Source organism: Mauremys reevesii, linkage group 4 (assembly GCF_016161935.1).
Source record: "Mauremys reevesii isolate NIE-2019 linkage group 4, ASM1616193v1, whole genome shotgun sequence".
NCBI lineage: Eukaryota > Metazoa > Chordata > Testudines > Geoemydidae > Mauremys > Mauremys reevesii.
In genome coordinates, this window is record NC_052626.1 from 7,191,626 (window position 1) to 7,213,871 (window position 22,246).

The window sequence follows — 22,246 nt, forward strand, 5'->3', positions numbered from 1 at the left end:
TGAACTTCCATGTCTCCTCCTACTCTTTGGACTGGGATCATCACTCCCTATGTTTTGGTTGGTGCGTTTAGTACAAGTGATAAGACACACACACAACAAAACCTTAAGGGAACAATTTAAAGTCTAGTAGGGTGACCAGACAGCAAGTGTGAAATATCAGGACGGGGGTAGGGAGTAACAGGAGCCTAAATAAGAAAAAGACCCACAAATCGGGACTGTCCCTATAAAATCGGGACATCTGGTCACCCTAAACTCTAGCCAAGGTAGAAGGAAGTCACTTAATTCTGTAAAAAGAACAGGAGTACTTGTGGCACCTTAAAGACTAACAAATTTATTTCAGCATGAGCTTTAGTGAGCTGCAGCTCACTTCTTCGGATGCATAGAATGGAACACACAGACAGGAGATATTTATACATACAGAGAACATGAAAAGGTGGAAGTATGCATACCAACAGGAAGAGTCTAATCAATTGAGATGCATCCGAAGAAGTGAGTTGCAGCTCACGAAAGCTCATGCTAAAATAAATTTGTTAGTCTTTAAGGTGCCACAAGTACTCCTGTTCTTTTTGCAGATACAGACTAACAGGGCTGCTACTCTGAAACCTGTCACTTAATTCTGTGACTCACGTTGACATCTAGTGGCCAAGGAGTGCAACTCTAATGCTGTCTCAGCATTCCCACTGCTGGGGGAAAGCCAGGAGAAGGGCCTGTACTAGCAGCACCTATGGCAGTGGGTCTGCACTGCTGTAGCCCAGTGAACCTCGCTACAGTTGTTCTTCCTCCATTCCCTCCCAGAACCAGCCCCCTAAGCCCCCCAGCCATCCAAAACAAAACACGGGCTAAGGGGGAGGAGGAGAGGAAAGGGGAGGGGGGGGAAAGACAAAAAAAAAGAGGAGAAGAGGGAGATGAAAAGAAAGAGAGAGAGGAGGTCTGGGACAGAAGAGAAGAAATGAATGGAAGGCAGCAGAGAGAGAAACCCCCCCCCCCCACACGCAGGGGACTGGGATGCAGGAAGCTAAGAATCCTTCAGCAGAGGGAGCAGGATTGAAGGTGATCCAGGACCACTGGCCTCCAGGGTGGGGCTCAGGCAGCCACCTCTCCCGGGCCCAGCTTTTCGTCTCACCCCAGCCTTGGGGCAGGTTTCCACCTCAATGTGCCACAACAGAAAACTGAAGCCCTGCAGTCTACCTGCCGTTTGTGTTAGCTGGTCACCATTACAGAAGTAGAGAGTCATCTGCCATGTTCCACTGCAAGAGCATCTCAAGGCCCTTCTCCGGCAGCCTGAACCTATCACTTCTGCACAGGCCCTAGGAATAGGCACCAGCTTCCCGGAAGCACAAAACCAATATTTTCAAGCTTTCAGTCAGATATAGCCATCCCCCCAGCGAGCTGAGCCAGGGCTCCTCTCTGGTCCATGTGGTTTATAGCCTCAGACACTTGTAGCTGGTTCCTGGGCTCTGCCCCACTGAGCAGTGCCCCGCTGAGCATTCCCCAGGGCAAGATGCCGAGAGTTCTGCTTACAACTAGATTAGGTCTGAATCAGAAATTCTTACCAAGAAATTGCCATTGTTTAACTTTCTTATTTTCCTCCATTCCCCCTCCTTAACTTTACAAAAATAAAAGCAAGTGCTTCTGCTTGTTCTTACCTTCTGCTTCATATTCCTCGCTGTCCTGGGTTTTCCAGTGCTAAGAAAAAAATAGGTTCCACAAGTTATTATTCTTCAAAGGCAGCACAGGTATAAAAAGGACTCTACGGTCAGCATCAGATGAGCTACAGAATTCCAACAATGCCGAGATACTTTCATCTCCACAGCCTCCAGGGCCAAGCTGTCAATCCGAGCCTTTTTGATGAAGAAGTCCACGGATAGCAGTGAGTCTATTCCAAGGTATTTCGGTGAGGGTTTGCCAGGGGCATCTCAAAATAAAATCACTTTTGCAGTAAGTGTAGTTATTGCAAAAATCAGATTTGAAGATACCAGGCTAGAGCAGAGTCTGGTTAAACCAGTTCAGTTAGGAGGAAGGGAAAAAAAGATTTATTTTGAAAGGGGCTCAGTTAAGCAGACCAGATCTGCCTTTGTGATGGGAGCACGTGGATGTGACGGGGAAGATTTAAGGAAGTGTATGTGCCTAGATTTCTAGGTTTTGGACCATCTTTCCAATTCTGGAACAGCACCAGCCATCTCTCTTCTGCTCTGGCTATATGACAACCCAAAGAAGACAAGAACGACTAGCAAACTACACACTATGATCTCATCAACAGCAGGTACCTGAAACAGCTACATCTTGCACACCGCCAGGTACCAGGTACGGAACCCCCTTTCCCGCTACAAGTCCATACACAGCACAAGCAGCAGATTTTCAGTGTCAAGATAAGGAGCAAGAAAGCTGCTCTGCACCCTTTTATACCGCCCTATCCAAACCAAGTTCAAATCCTGCCTCCCCCAGGCTTGAAAATGCGCTAAATTGATTGAATTAAGGCAGCGTGGGTTTGTTCACAACAGCCTTTCAGAAGTGCTAGCTCACCTTTAAAATCCTACTCTAGGCATTGCTTCCAGCTGTGACAGGTTAGAGACCGTTCGGGGAGAGAGCAGAGCACTGACGGGAGGCGGAATCTAGAAAAAACGTATTTGCAGGCGGTGCACTTTGTAACGGGCCACGTGGCAAACAGGCGGTCGTACAGCACACTAGCTTTAGCTTCCGAATGGATGTCCTCTTGTAGAGCACCTTGCTGAAATCCTAGGCAAATATCCCAAATATCCCTGGGGCTGTGAATGGCTACCCTCATACACGTATGATCAGGACATCTGCTCACAGAACATGCAGCAAAGAGGCTTAAACTGTTCTTTACCTTATCCATTGTGACATGGGTGGGACAGGTCAGCCTCTGCTCACTGAACCTGCCCCACACTGGGAAAGGAAACCACCACCAAACGGCCGCTGTAGGACAGGAAACCAAAACAAGCAGCTCCTCCTTACCTAAACTAGAATGTTTACTGGAGACGTGGAAAGACAAAGCAAGTCACTGATGTACTCTCTGCCCTCCCTACGGCAGCAGCCAGCTCCCTACGGAACGCCCTTCCCAGAGCTAGGGTGAGTGTGGGTCAGCACAGTGCAACGTGTGTGTGTGTGGGGGGGGGGGGGGGGGGAAGACGGACAAAACTAGGGATTGGTCATTGAGATCTCCTTCAGAAAGAGAACAAGTGCTGGCCAAGCACTCTGAGCACTGGGCAGTTTGCGAGTCCTCCACCAGGCAGCCATCCTGGTACGATTCCCTAGCACAGGGCAGTCAGCACCCAAGTATCCGGGGCCAAGTTACTTCCACAGTTCTATATTTCACATCCATTATTTAAATGATTTACCAAGCACTGCACAGCCGGCCCTAGATATTGCTGCCCCTAATCAACTGACAGGGCATTTCATTGCTTATGTGCTCAGCACACACGAAGCCCGGCCATATCAGCTCTCATTCTAGCGGCAGTATTAGCAGAGGTTACTTTTAGTCAGTTAAAAAGAAGCATACGCATGTGACTGATGGATTTAGAGTCAAAGTCACCAAGGACACAAAGAGGCTCTAAATCGCAATATAAAAGTTTAATACGTCTCGTTCAGATTACAGCTAAAAGCCATTAATCTACAATGTTACCATGGAAACTGGATTAGGTCACTGTACTTTTTTAGCACGGCTTCTTGCTTCTGTTTCATCATCTGGTAAACCGCCCGATACCAGCTCCTAACAGCACACAATTTGCATGCCCACCACTGCCTTTCATGATTGGTACAGGAGTGAACACCAGCAGCAGAGCAGTCTGGGGTGGGGGAAATTCATGCTTCCCCAGCAAGGACCCCCATGGAAAATAAAAATGGGTGTGGCGAATGAACCGCCAGAATATCCTCCAACGTGCGTAAAGAGTCAAACGGCAGCAAGGCAGCTTCTACAGCCTCAATGGGACGTCACTGAGCAGCGAGCAAGAGCTGCTCACACAGGTGCCAACTTTCTCCAGTCCGGGTGGGTGCTCCACCCTCGCTCTGCCACGAGGCCTTGCCCCACTCTGCCCCTTCCCCCAAGGCCCCACCCTCGCCCTGCCTCTTCCTGCCCTCGCTCCGCCCCCTCCCCCCAGCACCTCCTGCCCGCTGCCGAATGCACACACCGACATGCATGCGCACACACCATGTGACAATCGCACCAGCACAAAAAACTGAAAAGTTTGCAAACAACCCACAGTGTGAAATTTGCAAACAACCCACAGTGTGAAATTTACAGTTCTGGCAAATATACTGACAGACTAGGAACGCATTCAAACACAGGACAAACGGCCTGAATTTATGCCGCTTAGCCTCAATGAATACTACTCCCCAGCTCCACTCAGCAATGGCATTAAAGAATTAGGTTGGCTGGATTCCTAGTTTACCTCCAATGATCTCTAAGGAAAGAAAAATATACAGAAGGCAGGAGCTGGGGAAGCAAATGGCCACAACTTGTGTCTGTGGAAGTGGAAAACGGAGCATACTCCTGCAGTCGACAATATACGGCCAAAGAATAGCCTCTAGAGCTCCAGAGATAGACGCAGCCTGCAAGCGTATTTCCCAGCATCCTCCCTGAATTCCCTTCTGGTGGGAGGCGTGATTTGTTAATGCGAACTGGATTTTGAAACGGGATGGGGTGAGGAGGAGAAATCTCTCTGAGCCCAGTCTTGAAGGGTTTACATACAAGTAGCGTAATATTTTATTTCTTATTTTTTTAAAGTAAGAGCTGAACTGAAGCTCCTGAAACTTTTAAGCACTCAATGGAGAAGCACCAGGTAATTTCATAAATCCAGACAGTTCAGAGAGGCTGAATGGTGAGCTGAACACCTGTCATCCCTGCTCTATGCTGATAATCAATTGTCGCAGACACTGAAGGCCGAACGGCCCCGTTAGCCTGACTGCTGCGATAATTCGCTTTATCTGCAGGCGCTCTCCTCTGCCGCCCAGCATCGGGGGCTCTATTGTACTGGGCTGCTGCAGCATCAGCTGGCAGGACCCTCTATGCACACGGACTCGTTACCAGACTGAGTGCTTGACAAGAGCTTCATTGTGAGGCAGGGGTACCAGAGGTCAGAGGTCAAGCAACACCCAAAATGGCTGCCACAGAAGGCAGCCAGCCTATTTCAGGAAGACAAAGAGAGACTTCCATCAGTGCTGTGGACCGTGCATCTCAATGTCACGCGAGGCATTGTTGTAGCGGGCGCGATTGTTCTACAGCTGGATGTGGGTCACACACATTACTGAGCCGGTGTGCAGAAGGCAGAGATTTTAGGAATGTATTATTTTGACAGACACATGCTTTGCTGGGCTGAAGAGCAGATGGCTCAGGTTTTCAATGATCGCTAGCTTCCAGCTCAGAACCCATGTAAGCATCTGCAGCCCGTGCCGTTTGCTCGCTGTGGCCTCTCTCCATAATAACGTAGCAACCTCTCCCACCCTACCATCTGCTTCAGTGAGACAGACCTTTGTTCTCGGTCCGAATATATTGCTAATTAAAATGATGATCAGGGGCTCATACTGCGCCTATTCTATCCTGCACATGTTCAAGTGATCCTTAGCACCAATGTTAACATCAGATTTGGGGGGGGGGGGGGGAGTGACGGGGAGGATGGCATGTGTTTGCTGAAGGGTCGACTCATTGATGCAAACAGCCAGAACAAAGATCCCCAAAACTGAGCAAGCCTCTAAACTGCAACACAATTTACAGCTGCTTTCAATGATAAAGCACCACCACTAAGAGCCAACAGGGAGTCCAAACAATAGCCACTCACAGCTCCTGTTTTAACAAGATAAACATGCTTTGGATGATCAGATTTGTATTTTGAAGACTTCAGGATCCTAGATTTTGAAAAAAGTCACCGACACCATTTCTCTGCCCAACTTTGGGGGCCATCCTGTGACGTAAATCAGGGATGGAAGATTTTCCAGTTTCAATTAGAGCCTTTTCATTCAAAAGCAAAGGAAAGTATACATCCAAACTCCTCAGGCTTTTCCTCGGATTAAGCTCTTCTTTATCTGAGAAACATGCAAATTCAGGAATAAAGCACCTGGCTAGGACATAATCATCCCTCCACAGCACAGTAAGGAAGGAGGCAAAAAGTTTGGGTTTTGGCCATCTCAGTAGTAGAGGATTGCCAGAAAGACCTCTAGCTAGAGCAGTGGTTCTAAAACTTTTGTAGTGGTGACCCCTTTCACATAGCAAGCCTCTGAGTGCGACCCCCCTTACACATTAAAAACACTTTTTATATATTTAACACTACTATAAATGCTGGAGGCAAAGCGGGGTTTGGGGTGCAGGTTGACAGCTTGCAACCCCCCCCGGAATAACCTCACAACCCCCGGAGGGGTCCTGACCCCCAGTTTGAGAACCCCTGAGCTAGAGCGTTATATGGGTTGTCCATCACTATGATATCTAAATAATTTCCACCGGTAGTAAACACAAAGGGACAAGCTTACAGTTATTGACAAGTGTAAAGGGTGAAGCTGCTGGCATGTTTGGGGAGGTAATTGCAGGGAAGCTCCGTTGAAGAGGAAGTGGTTTTGCCACCGGTTCTGAGCACAGTGAGCCTGGGGGTTGTTTATTTGGCAGCAGGCTCCATAGGCTTGGTCCAGCTCCTTGGAAAGCTCCATCTCCTTAAGATACAAGTCTTCCTCTGCTTGTCAACAGCTTTTCCCAGCGGAACCAGGCAGTCCTGGGAGGCTGCCCTCATGGAAGGAAAGGCGATCAGGTCGCTAGGGCAGGCACTCTGCAGGGCTTTGGGTGTCGATGCAGCGACCCTGAGCTAGACTCTGCTGGGGAAGGGGAAGGGGAAGGAGTGTACCAGGGTGATGTGTCCCTGGTAAGCAGTGCAGCCTCAGGGCACTGGGCTAGTGACCGGGAACTGCAGCAGGCCAGCCTGGAAGTTACAAATGCCTGAATCACTGAAGCCAAAGCAGCTACATGTAGCTACAGGCCGCAGTGAAGGGCTCCATCAGCGGGATGCTACATTGCAGTGTAGACACAGGAGGAGTGGCTTGGGTGAGCTGTGTATAAGGCTCTCTTCTCTATTCCACCTGCCGAAGCCAGGCCTCTCCGTCTACACTGCTCTTTATACCCGCGCTCTCCGGGCGTGAAGTGTCTGTCCGCTACACAACGCCATAAGGACAGATGTACCCGTCCTCTCTTCGTTCCCCGCTGCTGAATGGAGTCAGTTCTATCCAACGTGCTTTCGGGCAAATCACCAATTATAATTCAAAGCACAAAAAACACACACAGCTCATGGCACTTTTTGAACATAGGGACTGTTGGCCGACCCCCAGCATCGACAACAGCAGGGTTTCAAAAGCTGCATTAGCAGGAGGTTACTACTGGCCAGGGACTGGCTTGCAAGGATTTAGTCCCACTAGCCAAGCTTCTGAGAAGTGGCTTTAAAAATGCTGAATGTCATCTTCAGGGGGGTCATTCCTAACCAAATCTGTAGTGTCTTTTGCTCCCCTGCAGAGCCCAGAAGTTCCCGTTGCAGTCTGGGAGGCTGAAGATACACACAAATTTTAGGGCTTCAGTGCATATCAGCTGGCCCCTCTTGTTTTCAGACACCCTACTGAGGGGCATTACAGAAAGGTAGAAGGGAGGCACCGAGAAACTTATCCAAGTGTTGAGCAAATCTCACGAGGAATTAAGTCCCTGGTATCCCTCCTGAAAGAAAGCAGCACGAACATTAGGATGTTGCATGCAGACAGAAGAACAAGTATGGCTACTTAGTTAATTGACTGACCTTGTTAATTTACCAGCCTTTTACACCCACTTCACAGCTAACAGAAAGGAATACAATTACGCTGAGTTTTCCTAGCTGGTGCACATCCCGAGAAGGTGCATTAACATTGATTTCGAGGTCAGTGCAGTACACGTGGCCTGCACCAGAGGAGATGGATTAGTTTCTCCACGGCGGTAAGCAAACACATTAGTGCACATATCACCGCAGAAGCCAGCTCTCTTCCAAGTGCACAGTCGAATTATTGCGAGGAAGGCGAGATTGGAAAGCAAAGGATCGTAGAGCCACGTGGAATTGTTGGCAAGCAGGTGCACTAGCCAGGAGCTTGGTCTTTTAAAGTTCTGGTCTGAGTGGTGGTGTTTTTTTTAAAGTATATTTTAAAGCGACACGTTTCGTTCTCCCCTACAGATAACCAGGTTTTCACTGCACCGTAGTATTGCTACATGAACTCTCTCTACTAACAGCTGCCTGCTCCTACCCGCAATTCCGTATTTCAATGTTCTGTCAGTGCGTTTGTGTGTGGCCAGCTAGAGTACACTGGGGAAAGAATCCCGCTTCCCCTCTATGGCAAGGTCTGTGCATCCACTCTGATCTGACAGCTAGCAACACTCGCAGTGCAGTACCAAAGCGCATGGATATCATCCACCACTTAGTGCAGTGTGGCTGGCGCCCCTCAGCAGTCACAGCCCTCCAAGGAGGCATCATAAGCAAACGCGGGGGAAGGGAAACAAAAACGAATGTTTCTTCTCCCTCGCTGGACAATTTCCACTGAGTGCTACTGAACATTCAATATCGGATTGACAGTATTTGGCAAACACACAGCACAGTGGCAGGGATCCAGCATCAGCAATGTGCTGTTGTGGCCATATGCTAATACACCCTACCAAGGTTACACTATTTCTCCTCCTGTGCACATTCTGTGGCTTGGGGTGGTGGAAGGAAGAAGAGTCTCAGTGCTCACACGATGAGATGCACAAGTTTCATCCAGCAGTACCATGGGTGGGGGGACGGATAGCTCGGTGGTTTGAGCATTGGCCTGCTAAACCCAGGGTTGTGAGCTCAATCCTTGAGGGGGTCATTTAGGGATCTGGGGTAAAAAAAACAGTTGGGAATTGGTCCTGCTTTGAGCAGGGGGTTGGACTAGATGACCTCCTGAGGTCCCTTCCAACCCTGATATTCTATGCCCTGATCTTACAGAACACAAGCAAAAGAGGAGTTGAGATCTTTAGGTGAGCACATGACTAGATTTACTATAAATAAAGCTTGATACAATCATGCATCTCTGGAACTGAACATTCCCAGGCTGGCAACTGGAGATGCTGGGAGAGGAAAGTAGCTTTCAGAACAATATTTATGAAGTGTCTCTTCTCAAAGCATGTCATTTTGGTGTTGCAGATTATGGCAGTGCAATGGAAGTCACCAAGCACAAACAGAGAAGATAAGGGGATGGGAATGCCAGGAAAACCCCTATTGTATTATCTAACAAATGCATATAACGAAGGAACAAAGTTTTCTGCAAGCAAAGACTCGCCACCCTCCAGTTATGGCAGTTCTGTAAAACTGCCACTGCAAAAGAAGCAGAGTAAGAAGGCCAGATTTCCTTAATCTCTGTTTGTACCACAATACATGGATTAATACTCTAGCATCAGACAGCTAGCCTGGTTATTCATCTTCTATATTAGCTAGTACTGTAGTTGCTATTGAGTTTTCACGGATGAACTGAACTGACGGCAGAAGACGCGTCTCTTCTGCTCACAATACACTTCGTTAGACATGAAGCCAGAGTTATAGCCATAGCTTAATTACTGGCCCTTACTTTATTCAGATGCACAAAGAGGCCAGAGGGAGGTATTCTGGTATTTAGTCAGCATGATCTAATGTGCAGAACAGTTATTAGCATGCTACATCAACCAGATACAATCATGTATTCTTCTGGGTTTTGAGTAGGAGACACTTTACAAGGCTGGTCCAGTGGTGGCACCATCAGACATGATCTTGGGTAGGACTGGACAGCTCCCCGGTTTACTTTGGGAGTTACAGAATTATACATTTGGCCTGTAGGTAAGTACTGATCGGAGACTAAGCGAAGCTGCATCTTATTTACAAAGAACACTTTTTACTCTGGGAGAAAATATTGCTCCGTATTAAGAGAGTGGTTTGCAGTCAGACGTGTTTTTTACGCTTGGCCCCAGTTTGAAGTGACAGTTTTGCATTGTAAGCCTCAGCCCCAGGCTCTGTATTCGGTTTAGGGCTGGCAGATTATTATATTTTTTTAATATAATTCTGACTGATAACATCAATGTTTATTTTTAAGCATTTTTTCCAGATTTTTATCGATTTAACCCTTCACAAGCTGCAGGAAATTATAGTGGTTTCAGACAATTATTTAATGACAGTAGATGCAGAGATTTAAAAAATTAAAGCTTTAAAAAAAACTGTTCGAACACAAACTGTCATCATCACATGCCAAAATATACAAAGTAGATCTCCTTCAATCAATAAATCAGACCCGTGTTTACTATTCATTCTCTAGTCCATTTGTAACAAGCCTAATTCAAGACTAAATCAATGGATTTTGATAAATTCCCAAGACACGTTTTTCTTACTTGCCTGTTAGTTTTGATCATCATCTATGGAAATATTTCCGACGTTTTTTGTGTGTACAGTGATATCAACATTCACTGACATTTACCAGTAAAAATCTAATCCTTTTAAACCTAAATTATGCTACACACACAATAGCCTATTTCCAAACAACGTATAATTATGACAAGGACTCTGGAGATGCTACATTCAGTTCAAATTAGCTCTGCCCTGCTGCCCACTTTGATCAACTATTATGCACAATCTGGCCTTGTACCACATTCTCTCTGGCCAATGTGCAGGATACAGCAAGGGCGGGAAGTTTGGAGAGAACTATGCTGTGGGAAGCTATACATTGAACAAAGCTTTGATCCCAGCTACTCCGGTTTCCCCCCAGACTTTACTCAACTGAAGCCCAAATGAGAAGACTAGAGAAACCATTTCTCTTCACGAAAAATAGAAAAGGGACCTGTTTGTGACCTCCTTTGTAAAGCACTGAGATCGATGGATGAAAAGCACTTATATAAGACCTAGTTATTACTATTATATTTTTGAATGGACCTTATATTTCAGCTGCTTGGGCAGCATAAAGTTTGCAATCTTATCCTGTGGTGTTGGGGTTAAAGGAACAATGCTTGAACTGAGCAAGTAAGTCACCGCCATATTATTCAGCTGAGGCTCCAGACCAGTGCTTTTCTTTGATAGTGGATTGCAGTGTCTGTGAGTACACATGGAGAGCTGGGTGTAGCTGGTAGCACCAGCCATGTGGTAGCATACCTCCTGGGCCCAAGGAGCCTAGATGGTTTTCTGAAATCCCAGGCCTATCCTAGCATCTGATAGTGTAACACTCCTCGGGTCTAGAACCCAGGCCTGTAGAGTTACCATGCAGCTGACATCTCTAGGCTGCCACCCAGCGGCAGCTGTAACCAGCTCATGCTCCACTTCCCATGACCTGTTGTGGACACTGACCATGGGAAGTTCCGCCTTAGGGATTTGACAGACAGCAGCCTAATGGCTCTTGATTGGCTGCCTGCCCTATATAAACCCAGGCAACAGCATGGATCTTCTCTAGCTGCCACGACTGTTCCTGCTCTTTGCACTCAGCTGGATTTGGACTTCGCTTCCTGACTCAGACCCTGAAACCTGACTCGGACACTGAACCTTGGTATCGACCCTGGAACCCGACTACCAACTCTTCTGCTCCTCCGAGCCTCATGTATGGCCCTGCTCTGACCGCCCGTACAAGAGCTCGTACAAGACCTGGGCTCCTCCGCGAATCTGCAGAATGGGCCATACAGCTCTCTGGAGTGTGTGTGACTGGAAGCCATCCTTCCTACTACACCGAGCAAGCTCAAGTCACCTATAGAGCTTGCAGTGTGGCCTGCAAGTGGTCAGTTATATTCAGAAGTTCTTCATATAGAGGAAAGGTGGACTAGGGCAGAGAGGCGGTAAGGAAGGTAAGGAGCATTCATTACAGCTGACCACAATTTGGGCACTGTGGAAAAACCAACACTTAAGGAGAAGCCTTCTTGCAAAACACTCCTGGTAGCAGAACACTAACTTGCTCTGGGAGCACACAGTGCTGTAGGGACGGACGGACATACACAATGGGGCTAAAATTGTTAGCAAATATTTGCATTGCTGGCACTGATGCTAATCCAGCTGGATTTCTCCAGCATCACTGGACTTTTCACCTGCTCGCTAGTGAATCAACGTATTAACTCAGCATTAAAATAAGAACCAAAATGCTCATAAAGATGCCGCGAAGAGGTCTTTTTCCCCAAAAGGGAACCTTAAAAAGCATGCTATGAGAAGTGCATTTAACTGTTTGTGATGTCTCCTTTCTTCCCTAATGTCTTGTATTGTCTACGCTAGCACATTGTTGCACAGATTTAAATTTGGGCCAGTGTACCCTTAAAAGGAAGGGAGTTAGAAGGAGGCCAGGGTCATGTCCAAAAATCTCCCTTTTCCCCCCTCACACATCCCATCAATGCGACGTAGGTCCCGTGGATAGTCACTTTCCGACTATAGATTTAAATGGGGGCATTTTACCTCATTGCAGTCATTGGAAGCGATGTGTGAACTCCGGGCTGCTTCATTGAGAGGCTCAATCACAGTCACCTCGGCAAATTCTTCCACGGATTCCTGAAACTCCGGCAGGGACCGCCTGCCATAGCGTTTCCCACCTTTGATGTATTTGGGCTGGGCTTCAGGTGAAGAATCTATTGAGTTAAAAACAAAACAAAAACAAAGACAGAGCATTGGCAGCATCATTCCCAAGGAAGCAGTCAGCATTTAGTCCCAGCAGGATGCATCATCATACAACTGTAAAGAACAAGCGATTCCTTCATACTTGTGGCAATTCAAAGAGCAGCTCCTCTGGTAATTATATTGTCCATAGTACTGAGTCTGGGACATCTCTAGGTGGTGCCCGTTCCCATGAATATTTGCACATGCTCTAGAAGGTCTCCAAAGCATGCCTCGCTTTGCAGCCCTAATTCTGCAGGCTGATTTTCTCAGCGTCTTGGAGAGTGGTTTTGAGAACGCTGTTTTTGTAGGGGGTTCTCTCACCTGGAGAGCAGAGGCAACTAAAACCAAGCCAAAAACGCCCCAGAGATGCAAATGCTAAACAGTAATTTAGAAAAAGACCCTGAATAAGCATTGCAAAAAGCAGAGAGCCCTAGAGGTGCCAACATATGCCAGCTATGCAGTTGGTACTGAAGATTGCAGCTTTTGTTCCAAGCCATATGTTACAGTCCATTTATCAACCTACATTAACTGCTCCCAGTCTGAAAACCAGGCTTCAAGGCTACACCTACTGAATCACTGGGGATGGGCCCGTCCACACCTACGGCCCTTCCCCTTAGCCTGAGGAGAGGAGCCACCAGACCCAGCAGTTACATGATTACAGAAGAAAACTAATGAAACAAACAGGGACAGGAGTGAGGGTCACAGGTCCAAAATCTAGGATCCACAGGAGGACATTGAGCAGAATACCCCGGACAATGCCCACTTCTCCTCAAAGGCGTCCAGGGAGCCAGTAGACATGGCCTAGCGGAACGCTGCCTGGAGATGCGATTTCAAGAGGGATCGGAAATAGGCCCACAGTCACAGAGCATGCTGTGCCCCCGTCCAGCTTCCTCCTCCTGCTTTGGTTGATGGCCATCTTGGTCAGCACCAGGAGGAGGCTGACATGGAGATCTCGTGACTTAGTGGGGTCACGGATGGGGTGTGTGTAACTAAGGAGATGCAGCGAAAAGTGCAGCCAGAACTTAAGGAAGAGCTTCTGGAGGAACCAGAAAAGAAGCTGCAACCTGGTGCACTCGATGTAAACATGCTCTAGGGTTTCCCTCTTGCTGCAGAAAGGGCAGGTGTCGGGGGAGGCGGTGAACCGCTCCAGGTACACGCCCATGCTCAGGGCTTTGTGAGGGAGCGGCCAACTAATACTCCAGTTGAGTTTCAAGAATTGCTCCTGTAGAACAAAACCGCCAGGAGCAGAGGCGGCTCTAGCCATTTCGCTGCCCCAAGCACGGCGGCATGCTGCGGGGGGCGCTCTGCCAGTCACCGGCCCCGCGGCTCCGGTGGACCTCCCGCAGACGTGCCTGCGGGAGGTCCACCAAAGCCACGGGGACCAGCGGACCCTCTGCAGGCACGCCTGCGGGAGGTCCACCGAAGCCACGGGGACCAGCGGACCCTCCGCAGGCACGCCTGCGGGAGGTCCACCGGAGCCGCCTGCCGCCCTCCCGGCAACCGGCAGAGCGCCCCCCGCGCCATGCCGCCCCAAGCATGCGCTTGGCATGCTGGGGTCTGGACCCGCCCCTGGCCAGGAGATCTAAAAGCCTCCGTACTTGATAACCATGTAACGTTGGGTTTTGTGCCACCTCCTGTGAGCAGCTCCCACTCCTCCACCATATCAGACATCACCAGCTAGTTACCAGTAACGGTCTTCATACACCAGACTGTACTCTGTCTGTACTCTGAAAAGCGATACTACAAAACGGCATCGTCTTGAGCTCAATGTTTACTGTCCCTCACTGACTTCCAGACCGAATTCGCTCATTTTGCAAGCACAGACAGGTTTCACCGTCAGCCTTCCAAACTCAGCCTGGGATGTGAAAGTGATGACGAGCCGTTTCCTTCTTGCCCATAGCCAGTAATGAAGATTACTGCAGGCCTAATTACGTACTCTGTTACACACGCACTGCTCCATGCTCTTCAGAGTCCCACCCTCAGAGACCGGTGCAACCCTCCCTTTGCTTTCAACGGATGTGGTACTTTTAATCTAAAAGTCTGAAAGCGACCCCGCAAGTGGGGGAAAGGAGCACTGAGGAATGGGCCGTCCCCAGAAGGCGCTCATGTTTTGATTGAAATAAACAATCAATCTTATCTATGACAAGCAGGGGGCACGTCACAGCTTGCATGGTGCATTATAGAGCCAATGTCAACTGCAACCCCTTTTAGTTGTCTGTAATTATGGGGAGGGGAGTCTCTTAGCCTTTCTCATGACCAAAATTTCAAGCTTCCCTTATGGGAACCTTCTGTACTTGGCAGTGAATTTCCCAGCACCACTTACTTAAAGTGATCAAAGTTGAAAAGAGGGAAGTTGTGCTATTTTTAGCATAAGTCATTCAGTGTCTGGAATTTGGTCAAATTAAATAGAGGATCAAATTAACCAGGGATTCAGTTAAGAGAATGCTTCGTTTTGCTCTGTTTGTTAACTTTTGTATTTAAAAAGTCCCACAAGGCTTTTTGGCCATTTGTAGTGCACTGAGGCAGCGGTGAAGGCAGTAGCTTTTTTAAATTTTATTTGAAGAGAGCTCTGGCACAAAACAAACACAAGACTGCAACAGCAATGAAGACCAGAAAAGCCTTTCAATTACTGGAAAGACACATAGGGCTCTAAGAAAGTTATAGGGGCTTTATAATCCCCTTCCCCTCCAGTGTCATCTCGGATATTATTCCTTTAGATATGGATGCCATCTTCAAGCTTGTTAGAAGGAAAATATTCTGCAACTTAGCTATGCAATGAATTATAAAATACACAGGACTGGGAACGCTTTGATTTTTCCAGCCTTACCCGCCATCCATATATATTGCAGCTCTGGGGAACAAAATCTGTGCGCACGTTTGAACATGATTTGCTGCAGCTGGGAGCTCGCACATGAAAGTTGTGTGATGAAGGGCGCAGATAGACTGATTAAGAGCCCAGAGAACAAAAGCGAACCTTATCACTGCCATTAAAGCTGGACTAACACCGAGCAATCGCTACCCCACAGCTTTCTCTGAAACGTTAACGTTTCTGGCTGCTTACTAGCCCATTTCTTTTCTCCTGCCCCCCTCCACAACCCCCGCCGAAAATGCTCTTGCCACGGTGCAGTCTTATTTCTCAAAGGCAGAAACACACCTTTAGGGAGGCCTGTATCTAGAAAGGCTTCAGGGAAGGTGAGAAACAGCTTGGCAACAATGCAGCTATTGCTAGATCTACTCCCAGACTCCTTAAATTCCAGCAGAATCCAGCGTCTGTTTTGGCTTTTCGAAATGCTTTGCACAACTCCTGTTAGCAAACAAGGCTTTTGAAGACACAGGAGAAGCACCTCTGAAAACAGAACTTGACACTTGTACTATTTGTGAAAAGGACGGTGAGATTGTGCTTGGAATCGAGAGGTCTGACTTTAACATATTATGCCTAAGCCCAGCTGGCCAATGAGTCTAAGGGGCTGGACATTTCCATCTCCAGACTGCGAGGGAAAAGGATGTTCTGCAAACTTTACTTAAGGGCAGGGACAGACCAATGTTTCTTTCTAGCCTGATTTCTGATTCCCAAGCAGTAAGGATGAGCGAGAGATGACATGCCATGATCTGTGCACCTTCACTGCACTGCTGGTGCAGCACACTGCTTAGAACAAAGCCTTATTGTTGTGAGGCGATTTCGTAACCCCTCCCTTCCTTCCCTGCATTTAATCATCCTGAAGTGGAATTGTCTCAGCCAATCAAAACCCAGGGAATGCTGGAAAAGTACTGACCCATAACTGTACATTTCTCATTTATAGGATTCCCGGCACTCCAATTGTCTTAGGCTTCTGATTTGCATGGTGCACCGTTATTTCTACACCATACGGTGCTCCTCTAAATCCCTGCATTCAGGCTGGCTACTACCCTCTGAACACCACATCTATGTACCTACAGACATGTCCCCTACACTTCTCCCCCTCCGCCTAACCCCATATAGTATGCAGTTAAGAGTCATCTACACGGCAAAGTGGCAGCCTGCAGCAGCGGGTCTCAGAGCCCAGGGCTACAGACTCAGCCCCCCAGGGCTTGTGCTACAGAACTAAAAACAGCAGTGTAGACACTGCGGCTCGGCCTCTGAAGGCCACCCCCCTCCCGAGGCTGCAGAGCTCAAACTCCAGCCTGAGCCGCAACATCTGCCCAGCTGTTCTAAGCGCCATGTATGGATCTTTAGTGGTGGTGTGGGCACAGTGGGAGGAGACCAAGGTTAAACTGGGTGGGATCAGAAGCTGAGGTGGCCACGTTTGTTGTGGCTTTCCACAGACAGATGGGCAGTCCCATCTTAGCATGAAGGTGTGAGAACACTTCAATATAACAAAAACAGAAACAGACCCAACATAAAGGTGCTTCATGGTTAGGAAGTACTAAAAGTCACTGTGGTTCCAGTACCATTATTTAGCCAAGAATAGAGTTATCCTGCAAACAGGAAGCATCCCCAGCTACTGTGAAAGTCCTCAAGTTTCTCCCCACCCCCCCAGGCACTACTTCTCAGAGGAGGGCATAAAACCAAGTTCTACAAACAACGGTCCAGTTGCCCTACTCCACAGCCAACCGTTCGTCATTTCAGAATTATAAGCATTCAAATTACAGCAGCTGGAGTGGGAGCTATTTTTAATATACCAATATTTATGTAAATCCTCAATATGAATTTGAAAATTTGCCTATACATTTGCTGGCAAAATGCTGAAGAAAATGACCATCGCATCCAGAGCACAGCAAGTTTTGGTGCTGTTTTTTAAATTGAGTTGACGTACGTACCTTAGTTCCGGCTTAAGTTATGAACGCTACTACAGCCAGGATAGATTTCTAGGGCCCCTGTTGTGTGTAGTTCACCAGAAAATGGCAGAGAAAGTTTCAAATCAATGTGATATGCTAATGAAGGCACATGAGGTTGTGCTCGATGCAGATGGTATTTAGGTACAGGGTATTAAAACACTCTTAGGTGTTTTTGGAAAGATCGATGGTATTAAAAGCTCTTCCTGGCCTCTGGTATTCCAGGGTGTGAACAGCGAGACAGGTCAAGCCATTGCTTTCCATGGAACCTCCAGCTATCATCTTGCCAAGAAGCAGCTGAATGAAGACCAGATGAAGGTTGGTGGGGGATGCACTGACTTTCAATGATATTTAGGTGCCTAACGCACTTTGGAGAACCTTACCTAGTGCCCAACCTTCTACTCCGAGCTTGCAATTAATTATCGGATAAAACTTGACAGGCAGACTGATCTTTATGGTAGCACATGCCTAGATAAAGTCCAGAAGGGACCATTATAATCATCTAGTCAGCCCTGCAGTATAACGCAGGCAGGCATCACCGTGTGGAATCTTTAGCATTTACCCCAACAGCTTGGGATTGAAATAACATAGTTTAAAGTGAAACATCTGCTGTTGACGTAAAAACTACAAGTGATGGAGAATCCACCACATCTCCTGCTATCTGTTTCGGTGAGTAAATACCTCCATGGTTCAAGTGTCAATCTTTATCTTCTACCTCCTGGAACCAAATAGAGTACTTCAAAACTACGCTCTAGTCTCAGACCCTTGGAGTAAGGAGAAGAGATGAGATGGAATCAGTCCTTCCAACCCTTGCGGCAAATTCTCCCCTATTATTAAGGACAGACTTTGCTTTCCTAGCCCAAGCATCAAAAGCCAGCTACCATACAAAAGGGGTTTAAAACGAGGGATGCCACTACCCTGAAAGCCAGTCATTTCAAGAGGAAATTAATTTCTTTGCTGCTCAAGATTCTTTAAAAAGAGACCAAATACTCCTAGTCACTGCTAACAAAGCCAGACAGCCTACCACCGTACAAATCACATTAGAGAGATAGAATCTAGTAAATCCTAATCCCCAGAGATACCAGGCATCATCTAAACTCCTCTTAGGCCCTATTTCACACTTCAGTCTTAGCAATGTGCAGCCACAAAACAGCAAGCTACTGAGGCCTGCTGGAGCCGTTTGTCTGGCAGAGCAGAGGCTGCTGGAGTTTTAAAGACACAAGACCCCTTTTCTAAGAGATGCGAGGTCCCTCCTATAAACGAATCACCGCCTGTTTGAAGGCCCCAGTCGTGAAAGCTGATTGCATGGGCACTCTCAGGCCCACATGGATGGCGCCCGACTGCAGAAAGTTTCCCATGTGAAGCAGCTTGCAGAACTGGAGTCCAAGCAAAGCCAGGGAACAGGAACAGACCCGACATGTCCAGCAGAGAGAGCCCCGCGATGGCTAGGAACATTCACAGTGCTTGTAAGTTATTCCCAATACGCCTTTTGGGGGGCAGCATTAGGTGATCAGTTCTGTTCTCTCCAATATTTGTGTGTCATGAGCAAACGCAGCAGCCAACTGCATGTGAGCACTGCAGTAAGCTGTTCTTTAATTTGTTTAGGGCATTCTTTTAATCTTTAACGCCATCCTGATAATCCACTCCTAACCAGGCTTCTAAAAACACAAAACCCCACTTCTTATTTGCTGCTACAGAAAAAAAGCCTGATTAATTTTACACACACGTGTCTGATTTCACCAATTTTCCCTCCAGTTCTATACGGAGAAACAGGTGCATTCTGCTTGGTTAAACATGAGACAGTAAGTGACTCCATGTTAACCGACAACCACTGACGTTATTATGGATCTGTGCTCAAATGGCTCAGTGCAGGATGAGAGCCCAAGCCGGAACACCCAGGGCAAAGACAGTTTTAAGAATCCAAATGTATATGAAGCACAGGTACTATTTTTCTGCCAGAGATTTATTTTCTCACACACACCACACTTTTGAGGTGGCTGAAATCTCTCAACCACAATCGCTTGCTCCGTGGCGGAATCTGGGCTGACAGAGTGGCCACTGGAGGCCAGACTCCTAGGATCCTTTAACCCTCCACTCTCCACTTTTTCCTTTGTCTCTTCCACAGCCAACATCCTCCTCCTGCTTTCTAGGCAGGAGTTAATGCAGCACTTCTTCAGGCCAGAGGGTTGGACAACCAGCCACTTCCAAGCCAGGCGGGAATTCTGGATGGCAACTGGTGCACTTAGTCTGAGATGCTGATGCTCTGGTTCAGAAGTCAGCTGAGTCTTTCCTTGCAACATCAGCCGCTACCCCCAGCGGTTAAACACAGACTGCAAACAGGACAGGGAGCGCTCCCCGCACCAGCCACGGAGGAAGGGGAAGTACAGGGATCCCTCCTCTACTTTCAACAGAGCAGGGGGAGCTGCTTACTTGGATTATGGCTATCCCCAGGCTTTACATCTGCTTAATAATGGAGCAGAGTAGCTCACTACCCTGAGAGATGTGCTTCCAGCCGATTCACAATCCAACGCCCTTCCCAGGAATGCCGCCATGTCCGAGAGGAAAACTCCCCAAAGTGCACATTTCACCAGACTGGCTGCTGCTGTGACACAAGAGAGCTGCAATATCCCCCACGCCCACCAACCCATCCAAGTCCCCAGCCAGCTCCCTCTGCAGGAAGTGCTTATGCAGCGACTGGCCATTCTTGTTCCTTTCTCTTCCGACATTGCAGTCTGGCACGTCCCCTTTGGACGCATCGTTACCCAGGAGAGAGCTCTGATCCGGCGCCGTCGCTTCTCTGAAGTCAGCAGGAACCCAGGACACCCCGTGCCCCGTAAGGCAGAACCCACCGAAGGGAGAATGGCTGCATCTGAACAAAGCCACTGATGAGACATTCAGGCATATCAGAACGAAGCCCTTGGAGTTTCGTTACGTGAGATTCCTGCTGGATCAAAGTGAGCTCACTGGCGCGGCAGGAGCCTATTAGAGAACAGCCTTCTCATCCTCAGCTTTGCACATGCACGGCACTCTTCAAGGCAGAAGCCCCCTGCTGCCACTGCCCTCTGCCCCTCCCCAGTGAAACACACACAGCCCCGCAGCATCACTAATTCCATTATGCCAGCGAGCACACAGGCCATCCTACTACCTGCCTTTCCTGGGGAAACTCAACCCCCTCCACTACCGCCAGCGTGTCTCCGAATCAGCAAACTCACCCACGGCTTCAACCCAAGCGTCCGGACCAAGTGCTCCCTCTGTTACTCAAGATCAACTGGTGTAGCTTCCTTGACCCCACCCTTTTCTCCAAGAGAAAAACCTGCACAAAATCCTGTCCCAAATGCTGGGAGCGCTCCCCAAACATCTCTTCCTCATCCCCTTGGTTATCTTCTAGCAGAAGCAGAAATCAATAACCAGGAAGCCAACATGGGTCACAGCAACAGGCTGGATTCTTCTGGCCTCCCTACTTCTAACATTGTTTCAGACTCATGCAGGTTTCTCAAGAAAAATACTGAGACGGGCTGACTGGCTCCTTTGCTGCCTGCCAAATTGAAAGCTCACTATGAGCACACAAGCGTTCCCACAACCCACAAGCTTGATTCCTCCTCTGCACGCAACAGCTGTTGCGATAGGCTATGCTTTATGCGTCAACTGGAGTGAATCATTCCCTCCTGAACAGAGACCAGCTTCGAGTTCGAGAATGAAGTTCCCTGAAGCCCATGTCTGAACCAATCCTGCCCCTCAATTGGAATTATGCCCTCATGTAGAGCAGCTTTAGCTTACCAGGCACATGGACAGAGGCTCACAAAAGAACAAGTGCAGACTACATAAGGAAGAATCACAGCCTAAAAACCTATGATTTTTTTTTTAAACTCATTATTTCTGGGGGGCGTGACTGGTGATTTTTGAAAGCTTAGGGCTGACAGTGCTGAAATTACTCTACTTGCTGAAAATTTAATACCAACAGCATATACTATATTAGAGACAGGAGTTTTGTTCTAAATTTTAAGAAAAAGTGACCTCCTCTACATTTTGTCAGCTTGTCAAAATGCATTAAATATACATTCCTTCCAGGCTTGTAGGACCCCCTAGCTGACACAAGCCTTTTTAATTTCATGACATTCAAAATCCAGATGACAAATATTACTCTAATTATGTTGTGTCACTTTCGATGGCATACACAGGCCCAAAGAGTTAAAGGTGTTAACGTGACCCTGTCACTGTACAACAAGTCAGTGTGGTTCAGGGTTTCCAGTACAGAGACCTTGGCCTGCTTAGTACCATGGCAGATGCACTAGAAAATTCATGCCGAAGTTTGGGAATTTATTGATCATGTTACACAAGGAAAAGATATTCTGGAATTGGGAGTGAGTGTTTATATATAACTTTCACAATCAGAATTCCTTTTTCGGGGGAGGATGTCCGTCTCATTTTCTCAAGCACTCCTTCCTGCTGGGGAAGAAAGAACTGAGCTGCAGAATTAACCCTGAGTTATAAAGGAGTCAGTTTCCCCACCTTTGACAAGAGCAACACAAGAGGAAGAAGAGACAGGACAGTCAAAGTGTGGGACGAGAGGGTTGGGGGAATATAGCTTTTGTTGATGTTCTCAGCATAGAAGGCAGCTAGTTAGTCATAGATGGATGCTATGGACTGGCAGGTTGACCGCAACAGCTGTTGCTCTGAACTCTGGCTCACTTCCCCAGTCTGGGACATGACCTGGCTGATGCCTCTCCTTTATGGGTCTCTCTCATGCTGGGCAGAGCAGGTCAGACTCTCTCATCTTGTTGTGTTCTTGCCACGTGGTACAGCTGGCTTTGGGATCCGGTGAAAAG

At 47.8% G+C, this 22,246-nt stretch overlaps 1 protein-coding gene across 4 annotated transcripts in view; it reads right to left on the reverse strand.

Moving 5' to 3' along the window:
• The window catches only part of NIN (ninein), a 112,294-nt gene that overhangs the window by 59,676 nt on the left and 30,372 nt on the right, over positions 1-22,246 (reverse strand). For all 4 annotated transcript variants that reach the window (XM_039534982.1, XM_039534985.1, XM_039534984.1 and 1 more), the window contains 2 exons: positions 12,411-12,580; positions 1,647-1,686 (listed from right to left, as the gene is read on the reverse strand). In XM_039534982.1, coding sequence (XP_039390916.1) covers positions 1,647-1,686; positions 12,411-12,580 — 210 coding nt within the window. The remainder of the gene's footprint in view (positions 1-1,646; positions 1,687-12,410; positions 12,581-22,246) is intronic.